This window comes from Balearica regulorum, chromosome 1 (assembly GCF_011004875.1).
Source record: "Balearica regulorum gibbericeps isolate bBalReg1 chromosome 1, bBalReg1.pri, whole genome shotgun sequence".
Taxonomy (NCBI): domain Eukaryota; kingdom Metazoa; phylum Chordata; class Aves; order Gruiformes; family Gruidae; genus Balearica; species Balearica regulorum.
In genome coordinates, this window is record NC_046184.1 from 131,590,577 (window position 1) to 131,615,502 (window position 24,926).

The window sequence follows — 24,926 nt, forward strand, 5'->3', positions numbered from 1 at the left end:
CACACTCCAGCATGGCTTTATTCAGTCAGAAGTCATTAAGGCAAAAAGCCCTCTACAAACTCGGAGGTTTGCCATCCATCACCCATCCTTCAGCACGTGCAATTCGTTCCAGCTGCACTCCACCCGGTGTGAGGGTTTGGGTGATCTCCCTCAGCTGTCTCTGCCTCTCTCAAACCTGAGGCCTTGTGAGCAAGTGAAATAGGATTAGCAGGTGCAGGTGCAATCCCTTCAGTCCCAAGGGTAAGCCTGAGAGTTGCAGATCGTGGAGGGACCCAGTCCAGAATCACTAGGTAACATGCTGCTGCTGCTAACAGTGATGATACTGATGATGATGAAATAAATAGCGTACAGATTCTAGGAACACATTTAGTGACCAATTGAGTGTGGACATCAGACTCTCATTATCTCATAGAGTAACAGCACTAACAGCAGCTGATGACATTGTAACCTTTGCTAGGCAACAGTCTATATCTTAGAGAGCATTTGCTTGAATGTGAACTACGGAATGGAAGAGGATGGAAGACCTGAATCCTCACCAGCTCATGTGAAAAACACCTTGTTTTCAGAGAGACCTCTGCAGTCTGCAGCAAAGTCCTGTGAAGGCTCTTAGCTTTACTTCATCTGTGTGGTGTCCTAATAGAGGAAAACGTCATTTGTGTTTTCTCCTCTGTGGTCCCAGAGCACCGGTTGTTCCTTACATTTCTATCCCTATAAAAACAAATCCCAGTTTTAATTACAAGTAAATGCATTAAGAGACCATTGCAACACAGGGAGCGAGTCTCCATTTCCTTATAATTTTCCTAGACCTGAGGTGTGTATCCCAGTTATGCTGGTTTTGTTCTGGGTACATGTATCACTAGGAGCACAGAAACCACGTCAGGGTGTGCTGGGGTCCCCGCAACGGGCGCAGAGCTGGGAGCTGCTGGGTGTATCCAGCCACAGACAGAAGGGAAAGACCCAGCTGTCCTGCCGTTAGCGGTCATATAGCCTGAAACTGCAGCTTTTGCTACTATATATACTCAAGCAAATAAAGTTTGGGAACCCAGTTCAACCAGCCACAAGGTCTTGGGGAGGCAGGAGGGCTTCATGGGGGTCAGAAATGTGCCTTTTATAGCAAGGGGGCCTCCACACATGCAGAAGTGACCTGTGAGCAGAGCAGCTTCAGCTAGAGCAGTGTCCTCACTGTGCAAAGTCAGTAGCCACCACGGTCTCTGGGCAGCCCTGAGCTGGATGGAGAGCGAAGACCCCCTGGGCAGGGGCCACAGGTCCCTCTCTGCCCCAGCTGCAGCGTGGGCAGCCCTGGCTGCCCGGCGGGGGGAAAGCAAGGGCTCGATGCAAAGCGTCTCTGGTGCCACCAGCCCATCAAGGGAGCAGACAGACCCTCCAAGCAGAAGGTGAAAACTGCCCCCCCACTGTGAAGGCCGTTAGAACATCTGCTCTGAAATGGGCTCGTTAAAATACACATTCACCTTCGTTATCCTGCAGCTGCATTGCCTGACTCATCCCACGGCAGTCACTCTGAAACAGGAGCCCAAGTTAAAAACTTTCCTAACTTGTTTTTTATTCACCGGGAAGCTCCTGTCTAACCCACCGGGAGAGCATTAGGAGCCATAACTGCATCTGTCTTCATGGGAGGTGAACAGGAGGGAACCTGGAAAACAGGGAGGGGAAACAAATAAGGCACAGGCTGATCGAATGACTTTTATTTCATGTTGCCTTTCACAGTCTGACACAGGATGCTTTCTCGCACGGGTGTAGTTTAGTGCTTGTGTAACCTATTTGGGGCATGGCACCCCAACACAGGTCTGCCAACAATATTTCCTCCTTTCCTCCTCATTTTCCTCAAAACAACAGAAAACTGCCACATAACCGTGGTTTAGCAGACATGGCCTTGCAGCTGGCTTTGGCTGGGATCCCTGCTCTGACTTCTCGTCACACTCAAACGCTTTTTCTCCCCGCTGGCAGACGGAGGCTTGCATTCAGCCCGAGTTTCTTGCCAGCATCATCCCCGGATGCAAAGCCCTCCTAGGATGGATAGTGTGCCCAAGGGTTTGCAGACTCCGATGGGCTGGGGATGCTCTGTCCTGCACCGATTTCCTGCTCCCCCAGCTCACAGGGGACAGTGTCCCCTGGGCAGCTCCGTCTCCTTCCGCACATGGACAGTGCTTAAAGCCACGTGCGTCCCCAGCCTCCCCCTGCCGCAACAGAAACCTCACAGCCTAAGCCCACCCCAGCCAAGCCGATAACTTTCTCCTGCGCTTTTATACACAGACATGATCTCACCATACATTGCTTTTAGCTGCAAGAAAATTTCTCCCTCTTACTGTTTTGTTCTTAAAGACTGCCTTCCTGGGCTAAATGTCCTTTGCTTTAAATAGATGGGGTGACCCAAATACTATTGTGAATGATTACTCAAGGATGAAGTACGGACTCTAGTGCAATGATTTTTACAAGACAGCTTAAATCAATATGGTTTTTCTGATTAGTGTTTTCTAGAAAACCTATATGCTACATCATCCCTATCACATTCATCATCTGGCTCATTTTTGCTGTATTTGTTCATGCAGTACATTTTGAAGAATCTGAAGCGTTTGCTCTGTTGTCCTCTGGACTGCACTGATTTCTTCTGGAACAGAGTGTAGCTTAGAAATCCTCTGCTGTGGATTTTTGTAATGAATATTTTTCAGTAAGCCACTTGTTCCTAATGAGCCTAATTTTACTTGTACAACTCTTTTCATAACCTTTACTCTTAAAAAATAATTGGGAAAATTTACAACGGTAATTGAAGTGTTTATTAACTGATGGCCTACTTGCAAGATTAAACTGAACACGGCATTGCAATTCAGGCCATTTTTCAGCTTTGTATAGGAAAAAAAATAACTACAAGTGTGGAAGCCAACATTTTTCCCACCATACCTCTGAATATTCTGTTTTATTGCAGACTGTCTACTGTAGTAGACAGCAATGATTTCCACAGAAAATATTCTAAAGGCCTGAAATCTAAATCTAATTTAAAGTCTAAATGATGCACATGATTAAAAATGTACTATCTATTCCCAGCAAATCATATGTCATTGAAACACTAATGTTGCCCTAATTTTAAGCACCATCTAGTGAGTCGAACATTAAATCTGATCTTCCAAATTACAACCGAGAAAACTAAGAGCGTGGCTTGACTACATCCCACCTAGTGTTAGGCCTGTTCCTGAGATTCATAAGTTAGCTGTTTAGTCACTGCCTGCTCTCTTGCAAATGGACATTAAATATTCCTCCAAAGGTGCCAAAGACCCGAGCTGCCATCAGGAGATAATTTGTCTGTTGACAAAGGAAGGTACTGACTGAGTAGGTTCCCTAGTTAAACAAAGCTAACTGCCGAAAACTGGAGCAGGGAGAAACCTCATTTTGCTAATGATTCCCCCCCCCCAACTCCAGAGCAAGGGACTGGAAAGGATTTGGCTTTATTTCAATTATAAGTGAAAGAAAAAAATCTGCAGGCAAATAAACAGCTTTATAAAGATCATGATTCTTACTATTTGTATTAGCTGGCTTGCCATGAAGATGAAGTAGGTCTGAGAGGGAATCGCACAGCAAATCTGCATATGATTGTGGGACCTGCTTATCCGGCACTGGTATTAAATCAGTTCAGTTAAATCAGCACCAGCTCCTGTGGCAACACACTGTAATTAGCTGGCAACCGACCTGTATAAACTGCAGCCTGTGTGCAGAATTAGTTTGGAGAGCAAGTGGTGCACAACCAGTTTGGTTAACTCGGCACCGCTCTCGGCGCAGGCGCGGACATTGAGCCTCGGCCTCCTTTGGCCTCTCTGAAGTTACAGCGCTCGCAGTCGGTGCCGTGCTGGTACTTTCCATGTGCCAGCAAAACCGGTGCAAGCCTGGGCAGTGTCTGGCCTGGCCTGGCTGTGGGAGAATAAAAGGCACGTGTCCTTTGCCTGCGAGGGCATCTCTTGATGGGGGCGTGAGCGTGTTTTGGCTGCTGCTGGCAATACCCACAGTTGCCTAAGCCACATCCCTGAGCCCTTTCTGGTACACCTGGATCCAAGGGAAGTAGGATTTAATTGATTATGTGTCCTCAGTCCAAGCTTCTATGGCTTACCATCGTGCATGAAGCGCTTTACCAGCGCTGGGCGGCTGTTGGCCATGGCTCAAGGACAGACAACCAGTCCAGTTTCTGTGCCTTGGGTGGGTGTCCCGTGCCAAGGGTCTCTCCCGGTGGTGGGTCCCCAGTTGCCTGCCCAGCCAGTGGCTCACCTCTGCTGCGCTCTGGGTCAGGGCACTACGTCTTCTTGGGAGGCTACACAGTGAGGGAGGCTGAGGACCTGTTCCAGGCTGCAGAGACCTCTCTGCTGTTGTGTTTTTAGGTTTTCTTCCACTCTTCTCCGAGCATCAGTCCTGGCTGTGTCACCTCCTAGCCCTCAGACTCAGGGCAGTCATGGCAGCACAGGCGAAGGGCTCATGGAGGACAAGGTCTGTGGGCAAAGAGGACATGGTGCCAGGACTTGCTTGTGCTAGAACTGCTGCAGAAACTCCCCTCAAACTCAATCCTGCACTGAAGGCGCAGCCCCTCCTGCTCCCCTGCGCTCAGCACTCCGTCTCCTGGGGAAAGAGCGATGGCGCAGCACTGGCTTGATGTTTTGAAACAGCGAAGGTTTATCTGCACATTGTGTTTTTGAAATCTGGTACCTGATGGGGTTAGACTGGGGAAAGCAGTATCTTTAGGAGTGGGAGTATTTAAGGCCTGGTCCCTCATCACCAGCACGCGTGACTGCTGACGGGGTGACAGAGGTACATGGTCACTGGTTTGTCCAAACCAGGAAAAGCATCAAACCAGAAGCTTGGACTCAGCTGCACAGCTTTGCTAACAACATCTGAAATGCTTTAGAGTTGTCCCAACATAGACATAGGCAAAGCCACTGGGAAACAGAAGTAAGGCACCTCTTTCTTTCTTCATCCCCCCTGCCCATACATGTCATTTTGCTAGCAAGGGAGAATAGTTTTTAGCAAGATCCCGATTTATAGTCTCTAGTGTCATGATGGAAAGTGGATTCAAGCAGTAAATAAATTTTCAGAGCTGTACAGCAATGAAGAAAGATGTTTTTGGAGTCCTTCTCCACAAACAAAACAGAGCATGTATAGACATCAGTCTGCTTAGCAAGACAGCTTAGGGTCACTACAACAGTCACACAGCATGTGTGACCTACATTAGGGTCCAGTCAGCTCCCAAACACCTTTTGATTACAGAGGTGAGCCAGAATTTCATGATATCATTTAAATAAATATAAGCAAATACAGAAAAAAATGCTTTACCTTTGGCTTGAGCAGAAGATGAAATTTTTCAGTCCTGAGGGATCCTCCTCTGCTTCCAAGTCTGCTGGCTCATGATGCTTCAAAATGGTCTGGCATTTATCAACCCTGTCAAGGTGTGCAAGTCCTGAGCATGTCTGACCTGGAAAGAAAGGTGTCAGGAGGAGATTCCTGAACACCTCCACCCAGAGTTACGCAGGGCATAAAAAAAAAAAAAATAAAAGCAAGCTTTAAGAAGTCAGAATGTGTAGCTCGCCCAGAGCTACTATTCCTGGTAGAAATTAGACCCTGAAGGGCCTGGGTGAAAATCAGGGATAATCCCCATATACGTGCTTCTAATTGGGACAAACTGAAAGTGAGAAAGCTGAGCGAGCCAGCTCTGGCCCATCCCCGGGGGGCTCAGGGTTTGTTCCCAGCTGGTAACTGAGAGCACAATTATGCAAAGCCTCCTCTATAAACAGATTTCGGTTTATTACAGCCGAACTGGGGGAATCTATTTTTGTCACCGCTTTGTGTGAATGTGTTACCCTTGTGATTTCCAGCCAGGTCATTCCAAGTCAGCTGCTTTGGCTGCGGCTGTCGGTGGAAGCTCCTGCGTCCACCCGGTCCCCGTCCCCTCTGCTCGCCCGCCTGGGGTCGGCCTGGGGCAGGCGGGGACAAGGGGATGTGCCTGCGGCTATTCTGGTAGCGGTGAGTTATGGTGGTGTCATGTGAAGCAAAGAGCCCAGAAATGCATGTCAAATCGAACCAGTGACTAATCATGATATTTTGGTTGTCTTAGTGCCTGCCGGGCAAAGATTTATGGGCTCAGAAAAATCTTCACGTAATAATCCCTGGGTGCTGATTTGATCTTCAGCTGGGGCTTCCTAAGAGAGCGCAAAAAGAGGATGAAAAGGGGGCTGATGTCCCAGGGGCGGTGAGGTCTAAACTTATCTGAGTTTGAAATACAAACAAGAGAGGAGAAAAAGCCAGTGCTCCCTTCTGATCCGTGTCTCCTCAGAGCCATGCGCTGGCACCCGGAGAGGATCTATTTGATCTGCCTGCGGAGCAAGAAGGGTCGAGGGCGACGGCTGAGCAGACACAAAGTGTCATTTGTTGGGATTGCCGTCTAGCTCCCTCATCTGTCACCTGATGGCCAGCCAAGCAAGTGCTCAGCACAACCATGGACCATTCATCCCTGCACAAGCGACGGAGGCAAGAAAAGTAAGCATCCCACAGCTGTTATGACATTCAGCTCTTTTTCTATAAAGGAATGCATTGAATTCACTACAAATCTACTAACTGTTCCCCTATGCCAGGCAAGAGACTGATGATTTATTTTTTGGTTGGGCTTTTCTCTAACAGCTGGAGGTCTGCTGGGCATTCAAGCAGTGGCTGTTGAGTAGGGCAGCTGTTTCAATATCTAATTGCATTTTAGCTTTAATAACTCAAGGGGAAAAGCGTTGCATTGCCTACCATGAGCTACTTCCTCTCCTACTGCAAAGCACACTGTGCCGCCGTGCTCGCCCAGTACCAGACCCTGAGAGCAGAGGGCTTTCTGTGCGATATTTTGCTGAAAGTGAAAGAAAATGAGTTTCCTGCACACAAGTCCCTCTTGGCATGCTCCAGCGACTATTTCCGAGCCATGTTCAAAAGTTATACCCAAGAGTCTAAAGCCAGTGTAATTCACCTGCAAGTTGTCTCACCCACCGGTCTCCAGCATGTCCTGGATTTCATTTACACTTCCTTGTTACCCCTTTCCTTTGAAAGCCTGGAGGATACCTTGGAAGCTGCAAGCTACTTGCAAGTGACTGATGCTATTGGCTTGTGCAATCAGTACTTAGTTAACAATCTTGCCTTGGAAAACTGCTGCTTCTCTGCCAACGTGGCCAGGAAGTTCTACCTGCCGGATGCCTTAGCAGCAACAGAAAAATACATTGTCAATAATCTCTGGAAGCTGCTGGACTTGGATTTGACAGGACTGCTCGAGCTGAACTTCAAGTCTTTGCTCGCAGTGGTTGAATCACCAGATCTCCCCATGGTGAAAGAAATACGCCTGTTGAATCTCGTGCTGCTGTGGCTGAAGCAGGATAAACCCAGGCTGGCTCACGCTAGCAGCCTTTTAGAGCACATAAGATATGGCCTCATCCCGGTGGAAGAGCTGAGGAAAACCTACACACAGTCAGAAGTGCCCCTCTCCGCAGGTATTAAGTGCTTGATCATTAAAGCAATAAATTACCATACATCTGTTTTCAAACAGCCTGTCCTGCAGGATAAGTCCACCATGCTGAGGAACCAGAAAACTCGGATCATTCTGCTGGGGGGAGGGACAGAAACCGAGGGGCTTGTCACCGACGTGGTGGCCTTTGATGTTTACAATCACAAATGGCGAGTTCTCACGCAGGTGCGGGACAGGGTGCAGAACCACAGCGTGTGCGTGGTGGGCAACTTCCTCTACGTCTTGGGCGGGGAAATAGAAAGTGGTGCCCCGGGTGATGCTAAAACCGAAAAGATCTTAGCGGTTACGAACAAGGTCTATCGTTACGATCCGAGATTTAACACATGGACCCAGATCACGGGCATGCTGGAAAAGAGATGCCAGTTTTCTTGTTGTGTCCTAGGCAAGGATATCTTTGCCATCGGTGGAAGGGGTGAGGATGGGTCACTGCATTCGTCTGTGGAAGTCTACAACATCAGCAGGGACAGATGGACGAAGGCCAGGGAATTGCCGTGCAAGATACATGGCCATGCCAGTGCCATTTGCAAGAATATTATATACATCTCTGGCGGCAAGTACTCAGACCCAGCCAACACAAGCAAGGACGTATATTCCCTGAGCTCGCTTGAAGGGCAGTGGATGAAACAAGCCCCCATGAGCATTGCTCGGTTTGGGCATCAGATGGCAACAATTAGAGAAGCCATATTCACCTTTTTAGGATTATATGAACCATTCTCTGAGATAGAAAGATATAACCCTGATCAAAACCAATGGACTCGGTTAAGACCACTGATCTATGATCGATTTTGCTATGGCCTGGCAGTGGTAGAGGAAACGGCTCTTCTTATTGGGGGAAAGAAATGGCAAAACTCACGGGAAGTCCCCACGCAAGACGTAGTTGGCTACGACATCGACAACGACGGCTGGGAAGAGATCTGCAAAGCCCCCTTGCCTTGGAGCGGGCTGCAGTGCGCGGTGCTGCAACTCTCTGAACTGGCCGATGAGCAGGACGGCGACAGCCTGCAGAAGAGGCCACCGAACTGCTGAGCTCACGCGCTGCGCAATAGTCACCCCGAGAGATGAGCCAGCAGGGCGGTCCTGGAGAAAAAGAAAATTGCAACGGCACTGAACGTGAAAGAGTGGAGGTTTTGCTTGGATAAGCCAAATGCTTGGTGGAAACAGGCAAGAAAGTCTGGCTCCAGCATGGGAGAAGGTGTTAGGATTTATAGAGCTGGAGGCCGATCTCACTGAGGAAGGATGTAGCAAGTAGCACCTTTAGAGGCGATGAGCGAGAATCGTTATCCTTGACTTTTGAAGAATAATACCTAGATAGCAATTAATAGGTGTTGCAACTCAGATTTTTCAAAGGTTAAAAAATATAATCCATCTTTTCTGTTTTCTTAATCAGAGGTAATTTTCCCAGCTGGTAAGTGCTATTGAATTTTTATGCTATGGCTAAGCAAAATGAAAGCGAGCTGTATAAAGACTAGGAAATTGATGCCTATGAGAACTAATAATAAGTACTGCCAAGGAAAAGGTATTATTTGATATGCTACATACTAGGCAAGAATGCCTTAGCTAACCAGCATGAAATTACTGGACAGAAAGCATGGATTTTTTGATACGTAGACTCTGTTATGGCCATAAGTTAAAACAGTGACTGTTTGACAGAAGCCATTTCTCTCAGAGGGGCCTTTGTTGTCGCATGCCTTTCACACGCTTATTTTGCGTTATTTTAAAGATGCACATTACCGGTACAGTACATTTTTTTTGTATCCAAACCTTGTGTTAGTTTAGATGGCCAGATCTGAATGGGCGTAGTTATTATTAGACTCTAAGAAACACGTTACAGGAGTTGCTGTGACTAATGCCTTGATACTTACCTCGCTAGCACAGGCCGCTTTATCGTACCTGCTCATGGTGGTAAAATTGCTCATAGCTGTTGAACTAGTACATAAGAGAATCCTGCAGCCGAAAAAGGCTTATTTTCATCTAAGAGTGCGAAGGGGAGGGAGTTAACTGAAGGTTTTCAGAAGTCTTTATTCAGCATCTGCCTACATCCAAACCAGCAATAGTCCTATTTCTTTTTGGCCATGTTGGCAGAGTTCGAAGGCACAGATTATGAGGGTACTTTAAGGTACATGGACCTGTGAAATGCAGGTAAAATGGTCAGATGCTGCAGAATCCCTTTGGTATGGATTAAATTGAATCTCGAGTCCAAAAACATTCATTTAAAAGCTAAATTTATTGTACTTCATTTTACAGTGTTCCCTTTCTAGGCTGAGAGTTAATACAGTAAAAATATATATAGAAGAACATTTAATAGTCTTAAAAGAAGGCAGCACAATGGAGAGGACACATGTTCTTTGTCACTAGACTAGCTTAAAAAACTGTAATGTTTAATTTTCACCTTTAAAGCAATCAAGCTGACTTTACTAATGTAAAGTGCAGGCAGAATAGCTGTTGCATAGCAACAGATCTAAGTCTTCTGAACTGCCTTGGTTTTGACAAGGAATCAACTACACAATGTGCATATACATCCATCAGATATAAAGAGGTTTTTATATGAATATATTTACTTTTGGTCCAGTAAAACAAGAGCAAGAGAATCTAAATGCTTGGAACAATAGCACGATCCATTTCAAGCCAAGCATTTTTAAAGAGAAATTTACAAAAACCTCACAAATTTAATATACAAGTCAGTACCCATGCAGTAAATAAATGTCCAGTTTATACAAACAAGATTCTTCTAATGGTACAAATATTACACTGGATCCAGAATTCTATACAAACGTTAATACATGATTTGTCATCCATATCGACTTGAATATAGGATTACTGAAAATGGGCTACAGAAAGGCCACTCTTCTGTACAATTGTGCAAAATCTGCAAAACATTTGCAATCCAAATGCAATAAAATAACAAGAAAGAAAGAGAAAAAGAGGAGGAGAAAGAGAAAAAGAAAGAGAGAAAGGGGAGAAAGAGAGAAAAGGAGGGACAGAAAGAGAGAAGAATAAAAAGAAAGAAAGGAGAGAGAAAATAAATTTGTCCGTTCTTTCCTTCATCCCTTCATGGATATAACTGCCAGGAAAAAGCAGAGCTCATAAAGTTTAAACTACATTCACTGAGCTGTACAGGCAATAGTCTAAAGTTGGTTAAGCGTACAACTCTCTGTAAAAAGTATAAAGGAGGCTTTCCGCTTTCACATGAGCATTACTAAATCATGTCGCGAGTCCTAACTTATGCAGCAGAATACCGAAAAGCAGCAGAAATATTTTGTCATGCTCTGATCACTTTTCGAAAACAAGCCCATAAAAAGTAAATACATGATGTAAGATTTACCTCCTACTTTCCTATGCCAGGCATGTGCCTAACTCTAAGGAGCTATTTCTACTCATATTCACCAGGTTGTCTCTAGCAGATCTCAAATCTCATGGAAGTTTAAAACATTTTAATTGGCTTGTGAACTCCGCAGAACCCAGAGACATCCTTTCCCCTTCAAAAGCGAACCAGAGGCTTTTTTACTCCTCAGTTATTTTTCAGGTTCTGTGCTCAGCTCTGCTCCCATCACACATTTTCCCTGCATACAATACGGCCAAATTTCACAGCTCAGAAAACACATAGGAGACTACTTGAAAAATCCTATTCATTCCTTTTCTATTGTGGGAATTTTCAAAGCCTCCCAGATTCGGAGCATTTCGTCGGGAACTTTTTCCACTGCTGCTTTTCTGGGCAAGAGAAACGCTGCTATCAAGAATGTTCAATGTCTACATTTTCTTTTCTGCAAAATCTGCACATTATTCTGATACCTTCAGTACAAAAGCAGCATAAATGACAGTACCATGACTAATTTATTAAAAAATCAACCAAATGTGATTAAGAGACAAATAACACATAATTTGGTCTTAATTAGAATACAAACCAGCATCCCTTTGCACTGATGGTAAACCTTAGCAACAGGCTTTAAAAAAGCACAAGGAAATAAGACCTAACTTTTTGATACTTAATTTCACATTAGTCATTTCTATCTGCTGATTTTCACCATTTTGTGTGTTCGACAAAACTGAAACACAACCACTGCATTACACTTTTTCCCTGTTATTTAAGAAAACTCCTAGAGTTTCTCATTAAATATAAAAATTGGTTTTCTTCCACCACCAAAATAGTACCTGCACTCCAAAAATGCAATGCAATATTGGAATTATATAATATAAAATATCATTGTAAAAGTGACCTTCAATAGCAAAACCTTTAGCTTGTGGAACTTCCCACATGAAGGCCACAGTCTTCCAAAAATGCTTTTAAATACTTTTCTTTAATAGCTAAAGATCATGTTCGTTATTTCACAGAAGGTAAACACAAGCGGAGCGTTGGTAGCATATAAAATATACAAATCCTCATTAAAGACGTGGTATTGTTGACCATTGAAGATTTACTTCACACAGCTGAGTAACATTAAAATATAATTTACTAGAGCTCCCACATATTGATATAAAAACTACTTTATGCACTTGAATAAAGGGCTGGAGTATAGCAAATGGACAAAAAGAGAGACCTTTATACATGCGTTTCAATGTAAGAGTGAGTGTGCGCTAAGGAGGCTATAAGTGCATCAACCTCAGACGAGCCATTAACAGAGTCCCTCGGGGTGCTGCTTTGATAGATGTCCACGAAGAGATCAAGGTACATTTGTTTCCATTCTTGAAAGTCTCTAGACGTCAAAGCTGGATTATCCAGAACTTTATCTATAATGGCTACTTCGCCTTCCCTGGCCTGTGAGAGAAAAGGAACAAGCAAAGAGTCAAGGGGAGTGTTGAGTCACTGGCAAAATCAATCGCATGGGTGGAAGGAGAGAACAGAGGGGGCAAACACAAGCCTCGGAGTCCCTAAAAGCAGGGGGACTGTCTGTCTGCTACACGACCACTTACAAACAGGAGCCCTTCCTACAGGGTGCCACACATCACCCTCTGGGGCTGGGGCTTCCCTCGCCTTGTCCAGCATCCTCAGAAATAGCCCCGATTCCCCCTCCCTGCCCCTTGTTCAGCTCAAGAAAAAGCAAGCCCTGTACTGTTTACTATTAGCTGCTTGCATTTCTCAAGATGGGTTTCACACGACAAAGTGCCATCTGTTTGCTCTTCTTGATCAGCATAAGAAATACTGCGTGGGTGCGTGGGATGCAGACAGATGGCCTCTCGCACGCCAGCAGAGCTAAGCCTTTTTTACCAGGCTTGTCACGGGGATATCTGAGTGCTACATTGCAAAGGCTTGTGCAAGGACCCCCATGTTCATGATCACCCATCTTCAGTAAAGATCCGGTGGATGTGATGGGTTGCAACCTCCTCCTACCTACTGCAGTGGCAAAGAGAAGGCAGAAATGTGTGAAATCTAACATAGCTGCTGGTACATCCTTGCCCATCATCAAGGCGGGGGATGTGGCTGCATCATAATCGCTGGCCAGTGATTAGTTTATCAAGAGGTGACAGGCAGCAGGTATGGGTCAGAGTAAGCCTCAGATATACCCGCAGCCACCCATGGTTATTGCAAGCAGTGCAAGGTGGATGCAGCAGTCTTAAGCCTTGGAGACACAGCTAACACACAGGTCTCCAGCACTACTCCTCTGCGTAGGTATCGTATGGTCACCAGTGACCTCCCCTCTATCGTCCCTGCCAGACGGGTTTCACACTCCTCATTGCTAACTCACATTTCCCATGTCCATACTATGAGTATGTTAAATATTTATGGGGAGCATGATAAAGGGAAATATTAAGCTGTGTCAAGTCATGTTGGTGGAAGAGAAGGGTCAGAGATGTCACCGATAAGCAGTAGGCCGTAAGGTATTTTTCATGCTTCGCAAACAGCAGCTAATTAATGCTATCTGCTAGAATACTCATTTTCAGAAACGGAAATGAAAGCTGAGAATGACCAGTGGAAATGAAACCATGAGAACTCCTGATTACCATATCCACTGGAACTACCGTAACTTGCTTCTTGCAGATTGTGGCTGGTACCCACAGCTCTGCACTACCAGCCAGGTAGCGCATCCTTGCTGGCAGGAGAATGGTTTTGTGGTTGTATCACAGGAAAGAAAGCAGAGGGGTCTTTCATTGAGGACTTAGATGATGGGACAGAGATTCTATGGACAACAAGATCTAGAAGCAATTTGGAGGGCTGTCTCAGGCTATTAATAATTTGGGTAAGTTCAAGGAGAGTTCAGAAGACCAACTCCAACAGGCCAGCACAAATGGCTGCATTCAGGAAGAAATCAAAGGCACTGATAAAAGCAAAAATAACCGATTAAGTAACAGCAGCAGCTACTGTTAGATACAACTACCAGTAGTACGGCAGAGGTGGAGCTTTGGGCTAGAAGAGAGCTAGAAACTCATCATGAGTTACCATGATGCCGTTGCGAAACAGGCACGTGCCACATGCCACTCTAGACTATTGCCGTACGCCAAGAAACAGCAGTTACATGTCTTTGGTGCTTGCTGCCATTGTGTTTTCAATTATTGGTGTCATGTTCTTTGAGAATGATTCATCAAGGTCCAAACAAGAATGGTGACAGGTTTAAAAAATATGGCTCATGGACAGAAAATAAACAAATTGTGTTTGCTTGGTCCAAAAGAAAGAAATCCCAGAGAAGCATGAAAATGGGTGAAGGGGATGAGCTGCTTTTGGAATTCCCTACAGGAAAGCAATTCCATTTGTAGGAAGCCATTGGCATAATGTGGCTCAGGTACCCAGAAATGCTAACAAGACAATCAAGGATGGCAGCAAACTGCTGATACTGAACCACAGTTTTGGTGTGAGTGATCCCACCGTGGTGTAAAAGCTCAGATACAGTGTGACCCTCCTGCCACCCTGAGGTGTCTGAGACTACTGTGATTTTGTTCCAGTTTCTCAGGCTTGTAGAAGTCATGTGGAAAGCCCGTGTAGCTTGACTTTTTCTGCCAGCCTCCAATCCTGTAAAGACTCACATACCCAGATAATACTACAAGTAGTAGTTGCCTTCAATGAGATGATACAGTGCAGAAAGTTAAGCATGAGTAAGATTCTTTCAGGATGGGAGCCCCACAGCATGAAAATAATATTGCTTAAATACTTCTCTAGGTGATGAAAAACTAAATTAATTAATGTTGATAAAGCTGTCTTTGATGAAAGCTGTTACAAAATCCACTGTAGAATTATCTAGTGACTTAAAATGTGGTAATTTAATATAGTTAACAGGGTCCCTGGGGAAATCCAGCATATTGTTTGCTGAAATCTCTATCAGGACAGAATTGAAACTGCTGTAACAAACAAAGCAGCTGACAGGGAGGCTAAATGAGCTGTGGTACACTTAGAATAACCATAAAAATCTTCAAATCTATCATTATTATTTATTTAACCAATTCTACTGATTAAATACAATGATCCTATCAGCTTATACAGAAAGCAAGGACGCAGTTTCCTCCTGGACAAGCTCAGCAATGAGAAAATAATCAAGCGTTGCAAAAGGTACTGCTCCTTTCCGAAAGGCTGGCTTTGCTTAACTTCAGACTTTGGCAATTACAGAGTGAATGCGTTTTGGTAAATGAAAATGTTCAGGGACAAAAAAGGGATTAAGGTCTCCTCTGATAATTTGGTGTCAAATTCTGTTAAACTAACTAGAGGAGGAGGAGCTGACTGAGATTTTATCTGTGCAGAAATAAAAACTGATCCTCTCACTTCGACTGCTCTCCCAAAGCACATTTTTCTCTGCTTTGCAAACAGCGTTGCCCCATGTCTCCCTTGTTTTGCATGCTAGGTTCAGCCTGGACTCCAGCTGCGCACAATTAATCTCCAAATACAATACAGTCCAATCCAACCCTGGGGCAGGATTTTTCCTCCCTCTTTTATCTCACCTTTAAAGTGCTTTTCAGAATTCGCAGCTGGTGCAGTTTTTCATTGACTACTGGATCGCTACATCTCTTTATAAAAGATTTCTTATACTCCAGCTTAGTGGAAATCCGGTGTTCTCCTAAAGGAGACAGGCTGGCCTGCTCCAAGGCTCTGTACAAATCTTGCAAGGAGTCCGCTGTTTTTTCCTCTATAGTTTCAACTGCGATGAGAAAAAGGAAAAAAAAAAAAAGAAGAAAAAATAGAGAAAGGAACAAGGTATCATTAACATGATTATAGGAAGACTTATCAAAAAACCTCTGCAAAACGTTTAACAGGTTTAACTAGAACATAAGGAGAACATTTCACACCTGCTAAGTTCCAGAAAAAAAGTGCCGCGATTGTAACTGCTCCTTCTCGCTATTGCCTTCAGGAGAAAGGGAGAAACACTTTCAAGAATGCAAAGTCTTGACCCGCAAAGAAAGAAGAAGAAAAAAAAAAAAAGACATAACGCAAGGTGCAGTAATATTACAGTGACATACTGTCAGAAATCACATCTCTGGTATTGCAGTAAAACATGCTGGTGACTTCATTATTACAAGGAAAGGAAGTCCTGGGAGCATCCTGCTGAAGAAGGTGATCAGGGATTGGATCTTGGCCCAAGAGCTCTGATACGGCATTTAGGATGATGTTTATGATGGTGGCCTTGGAATGACATGTCATTTTCCTTCCTAGAAAAGTCCACTTTTTTTGTCTCTCATTTTTGATACTCAAAAGTGTTGTTCAATAGCCAGTAACACTGTCACTTGTGGTATTTTTTTACTCTACTATTACCTGAAGGTTCAGCAGCAGACTATGGACTGTATGTAAGAGCGCATTCATGACAGCCTACCCAGCAGTGTGGCAAACCAAACCAGCGCTGTTTGCAGTATAGGTTTATCTATCTATCTATCTATCTATTTATTTATTTATGTAAGGTTTTAAAATATTTGCTCTAACTAGTACTGGGAGCATTTTAAAGGAAAAAATAAAAAAGAATGATTTTACTTCTCTAAAAACAAAACCAAACAAAGGCTGGGGATGAAATGTTACGCTGATATAAGCATTTGAAATGCTTTGTTTAGAAAGCATCACAACATTTCAACTTCTTGCATACCATTTTCCCAGAAGAAACTGTCTGATGACTCCATACAAACTTGGAAGTGCCAGGATTAGCTGAGTGGTGACCAGCAGAAGCCAGGGCAGCCCTGGGGAGCAGTCAGCTGGCAGGACGGGCAGCTCCGTCGCTGCTGCCCCTCACACGCCGACACACCTGTACATGGAACAGCCGGCCACCACCTGTGCACAGCCTCCCAGTTGTCTCCAGAGCCCTCAGGACCTTCCTACCCAGTCTTGGCTTTCATAGAGGTGTATGTTTTCCTGGCCCAAGGTGCCCGTGTCCTCAGGATGCTTTCATGGAAGCTCTTGTAGGAAGGCTGGCTCCAGCTGTTTGGTTTCAAGCATTACTTTTATCCTGTGACTGACCCTGCACCAAGACATAGCCATCTCCACTGGCTGAAAGTTCAACACATGCTTAAGTACCCGTAAGCAGCGAACCTCAGTCTCCTCAGGTGTTCAGAGGGTTTTTTGTCAAACTCCAACAGGGAGGACAGCCAGTGTTTAGAAGTGACATTTCTAGCCGACCAGGAGCTACCTGAGGCAACCTCCCACTCAAGCCCATACCACGCAGTATGGCAACTACTCACCTCAGGCTCAAGCAAGAACTCCAGAGATCCAAATCTCCCCATCACAAAAAGTGTTTGCATTTGTATAGATCCTTACACAATCAAAGAATTTTGTGGTCAGCAGCTAATCTAGCTATAGTTTATTCCTTTCCCCTTTTTAGGAGGTAGCTGTTTTTAAAGCACTCCTTTTTTTTTTTTTTTTTAAGAGATATGGAAGTGAAGAAGGGTTCAAGGCTTTTTATTGATGGAGGTGTTGTGGGTCTGTGCAGAGCTCCCTAAATCCTCCCATCGTGTGCTATCCTGCTTGGAGAGCTGGGTTCACCACTGTAAGGGGCAGCCAGGACTTAAAGAAAAATAGAAATCAGATGCATTTCTCTTTCTTGTCAGCTTCTTTCTTCTTAAAACATCTAATGTGTTAAAGGGCAAAACATTTAGTGGCTGAATACTTAAAGATTGGTTAAAAATCCCCCACAGTCTTGATTTTCATACTTTCTTAAAAAGTCCATGCAGCAGCGAGATCAGATGTTTGGCATCTATCAGTTCGTATCGCCGAACACTGAAGTTCACCGGCCTGACAGCTGGGGAACGGGAGTGATTTGCTAAAGGGCAAAGGGAAAAAACCCACCTCCATCTAACAAGGGAGTATTTTACACCGGTTTCTCTCTTTCTCTTATCCCTTGTTATGCAAAGCAAAAAAATAAATCTTTCCTTGGGTCTCTTTTTCCCAGCAGCATTGCCACATTGTACCCTCACGGGATTAGTATAGGGACAGTCTGTTAAAGAAGCAAGCCAGTGCTTTGACTCCATGTTATCTGAATTTACTTTGCTAGGGTGACCTAGAGCCTGGACCAGCAACCAGCCACCGCATTCAGGCTTGCCATCGAAAACCCACGGCTTCCTAAAACACCAAAGGTCTCCACCATGGTGAAGGACGTTTGGTTTCAACCCCGAGGTTCAATCCTGAACGACAAGTGCCTTTAATGAACCTGGAAGGCAGCAGGGCCCGTGCGGGTTCAAACACCAGGCTGGGGGGCTTGCACTACCCTCCTTCCCCTCGCCGCTGGCCCAGAGGTCGGCACGGCTGGCGGTCCTCAGGGTCACCTCCTCGGGCAGGCAGCCGCTGCTCAGCGTGGGCCTCAGGGCGACTGCGGACAGGGGATTTCTACCCTCGCCCCAAATGGGAACAGCTCTGAGGCTGCACGGGAAGAGGCGCCAGGGCGAGAGGGGCACGACGCAGGCAGGGTCAGGCAGCAGAACACTGACAGCAGGTCTTTGAAACGCATCGGCACGTCACCTCCGCCCAGCTGGGGCTGCCTCCCCCGGGCTCTGTCACCGCCTCGGTGCTGTAGCTGTGAGCGGCGTGTAGAAAAGGGGACGAGATTTGCTATAAAGGAAAGAGCAGGGAAGAAAAACAGCAGGTCCCTTCCCTTAAATGTCTCACTGCTGCTGAGGCTGGGGAAGCTCAAACAGAGCAAGACACCGCCTTGTTCCACCCACGGCGGGGGAGAGGGCAGCGGGTGTCACACTAACACATCTCAAGCCCATAATATTTTCCAGAGAAACACTGAAGGTGGTGGTACTGCTGCTCTCAATGGCTCTCAGTAGGCGGGAATGAGATTATACACGACTCTCCCCTCCCTCACCCTTCTGCTAAAGGCTTTGATTGATTTCCTGTAGGTGTTGGTGAAACCCTTGGCACCATAAAGCATCTGAGGTACTTGATTAGATATACAGCTGAGCTTAAAACATATTTTCTTTTTTTAAATTGGTGGATTTGTATGCAAGTCATGCTATTACAGTAGGGCTGTCTACTTAAGGAAGAATAAGGCTTCAGGTAATGCCTTGTTTAAGTAGAAAATGTGGCCTAATGGGATTTGCAGATGACCTCAGAACAGCAGCTAATGCAGCAGGTTGTTTTTCACCCCCTCTCTGCTGCTGAGTCACGGGTTGCATCTCCCCTCTTTCTCTGAATACACTGTCAGGTAACTGTTTCCACATACTGCTAGAAAGGATGGTCTCTTCTCTGAAACCATAATTTTGTCCCGTGCCTCACCCAAGCCTTAACAACTCTGTAATTCTGGAGCAGAAATAAAGCTGCATAAACTCAGCAGGACAGAGGATCTGAATTCAGAACCGTATCTTCCAAATACAAGAATACACAGACACTAATTTTGTAACAATGAAGCTTCTGCTGTGTCTTCAAGTAAATGCAAAGTCATTTGCATTCAATTCAGGAGATAAAGAATGCATCAGTCTAGCAAATGGCGTGTTATTATTTTTCATTATTCTGTTTTCCACAAGGAAGAGTTTTTGAACTTTCTGTACTTCACCCTCGCTTCTTAAAATGCAGTAAATATTTGTATCTATTTTTACATTTTCTCAGGAGAGAGAGCTGGAGATTGTGGCCAGGTGGGTGAAACTAAGAGGTCAGGAATGGTTTGGGTTGTTGGCATTCAGAAAAAACTGGTGGGATTTCTTACACTGTGCTGGCATTTGTTATTGAAAAGAGAATACCCTGAGATCCATGATGTACAAAGTGTAACCACCTCCTGGCTCTCTTGGGCTGTCCACCTCGCCATTATTTCCCTCTTATAAACCAAGATCCTAAGAACAATAAATAAGAACATCAGGCACTTGAATGAAAAAGGACCAGAGAGAAACAGATAACATTGGTATTTACATGGATCAAGACATGATCTGTCCGTGTAAACTGATGATCAGGAAGATGGTACTGAATTAGGGCCACGCAGAAGGTCGCCGTTGCAACCCAGCTGGCCAACACATTGCTCTCTGGACACAGGGAATCTCTAGGCACACTTTTCTCATAAATCTGCTCTAAATATATGGAATAATCTCTAGTAATTTTCAGTGGAGGTTCCTGCGCTTCTGTGACTCACTTTCCCTGTAAAAGCGCAAGCCACTGGAAGGAAGCTGGCATGGTTTTCCCCTTTCAGAGAGGTACCAGAGGAACCAGTGATGACACCGGGGACTGTAAGTGCACAGGACTGCCCATGCAAGGATAGTACAACACAGTTAATCATAAATTTTGTCACCCACTGTGCTGACAAGGCCAGATTTTTCAGTGCTTGTCTCTCTCCTTTGAGGCCCCTTTGTGCTTTGCCAATGCCGCCCTGGCTCATCCTGTCGTCTTCAGACTCCTCGTCCTGACTGATGGACGCCGCTGCCGCCCTGATGGCATTCTCCGTTTTTCCGCTATCGTCTTTGCTGTTTGCTACCTTTACAGCTTAGTGACGTGCTTTCCTTCACCGTGCAACTCCTCTCATGCGCGCCCACTCCTCTACTTGCAATTAGCCCTGTGTTTGAACAAAATTACCACCCTCTGCAAATCCTGAGAAAGCCAAGCTGCTGTGAAGTCTGTGACAGAGAGCAAACAAGGCACTACCAGTCAGACTGAAATCCCCCAGCTCCACTGAAATTTAAACTCCCATTTTCATTCCTTTTGGTGAGCTCACTTTCTTTGGCAGAGGAACCAGCTCAGCTCAGTTTTCTCAGGATCTTAAGGAGGCAATTTTGTTAGAATACATCATTAATTACGTTATTAAACAACTGCCATATGTTATTTCCCCCCTACAAATCCCAAAGATTTGCTTCCAATTTGAGTTACACCTTTCTGCTTCACCTGTCACACAGGGGAGGCATCTACCTGAAGCCTCCCAGAGACTTTCTGTGAGTGTCAGTATTGTTCCACCATGTGGAACAACCACAATGAGCATCCCTGGCCTTTGGGAAATGGTCTCAAGTTAGATAAAACAGGCCCTGATGCATAAATGTCTGGGTTGGGTTTTTTTCCTCCTTTGCTTCTACTCTGCTTTTGTGAGACCATGCATCCAGCTCTGGGGGCCCCGGTACAAGAAAGCCATGGACCTGTTGGAGCAAGTCCAGTGGAGGGCCACAAAGATGATCAGAGGGCTGGAGCAGCTCTCCTATGAGGACAGGCTGAGAGAGTTGGGGTTGTTCACCCTGGAGAAGAGAAGGCTCCGGGGAGACCTTGTAGCAGCCTTCCAGTACCTGAAGGGGCCTACAGGAAAGCTGGAGAGGGACTGTTTACAAGGGCATGGAGTGACAGGACAAGGGGTAGTGGCTTTAAGCTGAAAGAAGGGAGATTTATATTAGATATTAGGAAGAAATTGTTTGCTGTGAGGGTGGTGAGGCACTGGAACAGGTTGCCCAGATAAGCTGTGGATGCCCCATCCCTGGAAGTGTTGAAGGCCAGGTTGGATGGGGCTTTGGGCAACCTGGTCTAGTGGAGGGTGTCCCTGCCCATAGCAGGGGGGTTGGAACTAGATGGTCTTTAGAGTCCCTTCCAATCCAAACCGTTCTGTGATTCTATGATTCTATGACTGTGTGTATCTATGTTGGGAATAGAGAATCTTGTCTGCCACAAGGTAAGTAGTAAGTGATACAATCCCAGGACCCACAGTGTTTTGTAATCTGCCTATGCCACAGCATTTGGCTATGCCATGTCTAACTAACAGGTCTATCAATGCCTGGTACTGCAATGGTTTCACTGGTAGGCAGTGCAGCAGACATCTACCTCCCGCAGCAAGCTCTCGAGCCCCAGCTCAGGCTATCTGCCGGCCCAAGAGTGCTAACAGGCAGGCAGGGGCAGGGGACGACATAACATGGCCACAGGGTCCAACAGCCTGTCTGGGCTTGTAAACCCCGGGGAACAGTTAGGAGAAAGACAGAAGGGATCTCCCTATATTTAAGGTGAAAAAGCAGAAGGATGGAAGGAGAGTGAATGGGGGGTTTATCTGTGTTGGAGGGGAGGGGAGAGAAGAAATCCTCCAAGGAAGTAGTTGTTGGTTTCTCAGTGCAAGGCTTAAATCCATCTTTGCTGCTGTTCAGGTTAATCATTAGAGTCCAAACTGCACAAGAGGGAGACATACCCAAATGCTTATGATGCAAAAAGCCAGGAATTACAGTTATTTTTTTCACTATTTGGATGGATGGCAGACTAAGCTAGGTATTTCCTTTCCCCCCAGACTACAAGCTAAAAGGAATGAAATGGTGAAATCAGTGAAAGGTTTACAAGGAGATGGTGTCTGTACAGCTGTGTGCTGTGTATGAGGTCACCCCTGCACAGGTACGGGGTGGAGCCACGGTGACATGGAAAATCAGCTTCCAGTAGGAAAATGCTGCAAGTCACATCCCTGATTACTGAGGAAAGGAAGAAGTGACACAGTGCTCAAGCCTTGCATGGTACAGCGGGCAGGAGGTGCAGTAAGATGCAGTTCAGGTCTACGTGGAAGCCAGCTACTAATCATCTGCTGTATATTGCCCAGACTACCCAGCTGCTAATCATCTGCTCTGGGTAATATAGACCAATTTCCCTGTTAAAGCACAAAGAGTAACCTGTGTCATCTCCCACAGCACGTTATGGCAAAATCAAGGTCTGACTGGGCATGTGAGTATGCCTGTGCATATATATGTACGTGGATACATATACACATGCATATATTAATACTTTCCATGAGTGAAGAAAAGTTTAAGCAAGATGAATAAAAGCTGGGGGCTTCTTGTGCAGTGCCTGGCCCTTGCAACCCTTCTCTCTGTTACTCCTTCCCTTTGCCTGCCCTTTTCTGATTCGTGTAACCCTCCATCCTTTCTGGCCCCATGTACCTGAAATTGCAGGATTTTCCCAAAAGTCTTGAGTCAAGGAAGGGAGGAGCAGTGATTAAAAACAAGCTTTGAGCCATGTTTAGTGAAACATTAGTGGCTGGAGGATCAGAGAACAAGTATTAAATTTGCATTTTATACCATTCTTTCGTCTAAAGAGGAAGTATTTGGGGGTTACCAGTATAGTTGTACACAGTTTCTATTCTCTCCTATTATGTAAACCTGCAGGCAAAAAAGATATTCCCTAGAGAGGGTGTTTGCTGAAAGCACCACCACAACAGAGCTCTGCAATATGCTGGAGTTTTCCACCCAGTGATACGAGGCTGCCTCTCCTCTCACATGCACGAGCACAAATTAGTTTCTTGAAATAAAGTGAACTGTGCAGACAAGTGGAAAACTCATCTCCCACAGGACAGATTTCTGAAGGTACTTCAAGTATTTTCCACTACAACCAAGTTCAATCATAAGCAGTTAGGTACCATAACTGCTTTTAAAAGAGGCCTGAGAGATGCTAAACCTTTGCTGTGGCACCCAAGGTCTAATTCTTTTTGTGAACTATATACAGCACTGGCACTTTTCTTTTTGGATCAGTGGAGACCTGCAAATCTCTTTGCCTCTGAGGTTGCCTGTCTGGTGATACTTGAAGGACCAGCTGCCTCCACCTTGTCACGGCCTTGTGAGCCACCACTGTCCTGCAGACTGTGAGATGGTGGCTGAAGCATGTTCAGCCTCCGGGCTTCAAGGAATACTTGTGCTGGTCTTATGAGAAGAAGTCTCACACCCACGCAGGTCACCTCTCTTCAGCTTTCCACACAACTGGAATTGCTTATTAAAAACAGCTGACACTAAACTCGGCATTAGAAAAAAACCGATCCTCAAGGTTTCTCCCTGCAGACCTGCACTGTTGTGCTGACTAACATTTAGGCATTTTCAACATTCACTTAGCAATGAAGTACAGGTGCCAGCAAATGGGTTAATATGTTAGTGAGAAGGGAAAACACAGGCAGAGGGAATAATTAGCTCGCTTTGTTCGTGCTGCCTCTTGACAGCTCTTACACACCTCGAATGAGCATCGAGAGAAGCTTCTCATTTGCTCCCAGCCCTGCTGTTTCATGAGGTTATATTGGTGGGATGTGATTTCAGAGAGGGCATAAGAATGAAGATGAAATAACTCCAAAGCTTCCCAAAGTAACAGGGAACTCTGATCGGTGGCAGAACTTTTTGGCAGCAGTGTTATAATTGCATCCTTTGGTATTTGGACACGGTACTCTACTCATTAAGTTGCCTATGAAGGCATCAGTTTAACCTTCATCTGCTGAACAGATTTTAGTGACTCTTTGGGAGAATTTTAACATAATGACATAGGATATCCTGACATTTTTCTGTGCCACACATTGATATAAGCACTGTTTAATTCTACTGCAAGCTACCAATGTTGAAGTGAAATAAACAAAGCAATTACATTTTGATGGTACGCTTCCCCTCAGTCCCTGCAGTTCAGAAACAGTGAAAAGCATCTTGTATTTATGAGGTAAGCCGGGAACTGAAGTGAACTGGGTAAACTGCTATACTTCTGGGGATGCTGTGACTTTTAAACGGGAGGAGGAGGTCCCTACGGATACATCTTGCCAGCAATATATGGAAGCAATTACTCCTTCAGGAAAATATTTTGTCACAGACCTAAGCCGTTAAAGCAGATGAAGTTGTGAAAGGTTAAGTGACAAACGATATGGACCCAGCGACATTACTCACCAGTCGGAATCAAGCCACAGCCATGCTTGCGCAACAGCAATGCCTGTCAAGGTTTAAGGGCTTGATACCTGAAAGCCTGAACAGAAGGGGTATGTATTCCTGGTGAGCAACACCCACTGAGAAAATGAACTCTACTTCAGGCTACATCCCAAGTTCGATTATTTATATGAAAACGTAACACCAAGAGTGAAATTTTCGAAAGCGCGTGCATCGCTTAGGAATAGCAATCCTACTTTCAACATGAAAGAAACATGGCAAATTAATGTGGGTGGGGCCCAGATTAATTTAATAGCTGGCTCAGTTATCTCTGTAACGCACTGCGGTCTATTGGGGAAGCACCTCCCGAGGCATTTATGAAAGGGGCCTGAAATACTTCTGAAAACATTATCCCAGAAGATGTCATATTTATTCAGCTATTCAGATTTATTATTTGATT

At 45.2% G+C, this 24,926-nt stretch overlaps 2 protein-coding genes and 1 long non-coding RNA gene across 10 annotated transcripts in view; 1 reads left to right on the forward strand and 2 right to left on the reverse strand.

The window, feature by feature from the left end:
* On the reverse strand, window positions 1–5,943 carry LOC142605103 (uncharacterized). Its single transcript, XR_012838868.1, has 3 exons — window positions 5,850–5,943; window positions 5,326–5,464; window positions 1–1,651 (listed from the first exon to the last, which is right to left on the reverse strand). It is a non-coding gene; the product is annotated as an uncharacterized LOC142605103 (long non-coding RNA).
* Window positions 5,867–19,975, forward strand: KLHL34 (kelch like family member 34). 2 transcript variants are annotated; one of them, XR_012838829.1, is made up of 3 exons: window positions 5,906–6,012; window positions 6,323–6,525; window positions 17,929–19,975. XR_012838829.1 is itself a non-coding variant. In XM_010310095.2 (2 exons), the coding sequence occupies exon 2, from the start codon at window positions 6,779–6,781 to the stop codon at window positions 8,564–8,566; it is 1,788 nt and encodes a 595-aa protein (XP_010308397.2). In that variant the 5' UTR covers window positions 5,867–6,012; window positions 6,323–6,778; the 3' UTR covers window positions 8,567–9,943. The 2 variants fall into 2 exon arrangements, 1 of the variants encoding a protein (XP_010308397.2); XM_010310095.2 differs by lacking the exon at window positions 17,929–19,975 and having other exon boundaries at window positions 5,867–6,012; window positions 6,323–9,943.
* Window positions 10,080–24,926, reverse strand: part of CNKSR2 (connector enhancer of kinase suppressor of Ras 2) — a 232,707-nt gene continuing 217,860 nt past the window's right edge. For 6 of the 7 annotated variants that reach the window (XM_075775023.1, XM_075775019.1, XM_075775012.1 and 3 more), the window contains 2 exons: window positions 15,401–15,597; window positions 10,080–12,293 (listed from right to left, as the gene is read on the reverse strand). In XM_075775023.1, coding sequence (XP_075631138.1) covers window positions 12,078–12,293; window positions 15,401–15,597 — 413 coding nt within the window. In that variant the 3' untranslated portion in view covers window positions 10,080–12,077. The remainder of the gene's footprint in view (window positions 12,294–15,400; window positions 15,598–24,926) is intronic. The other variant, XM_075775030.1, reaches the window with a different exon arrangement.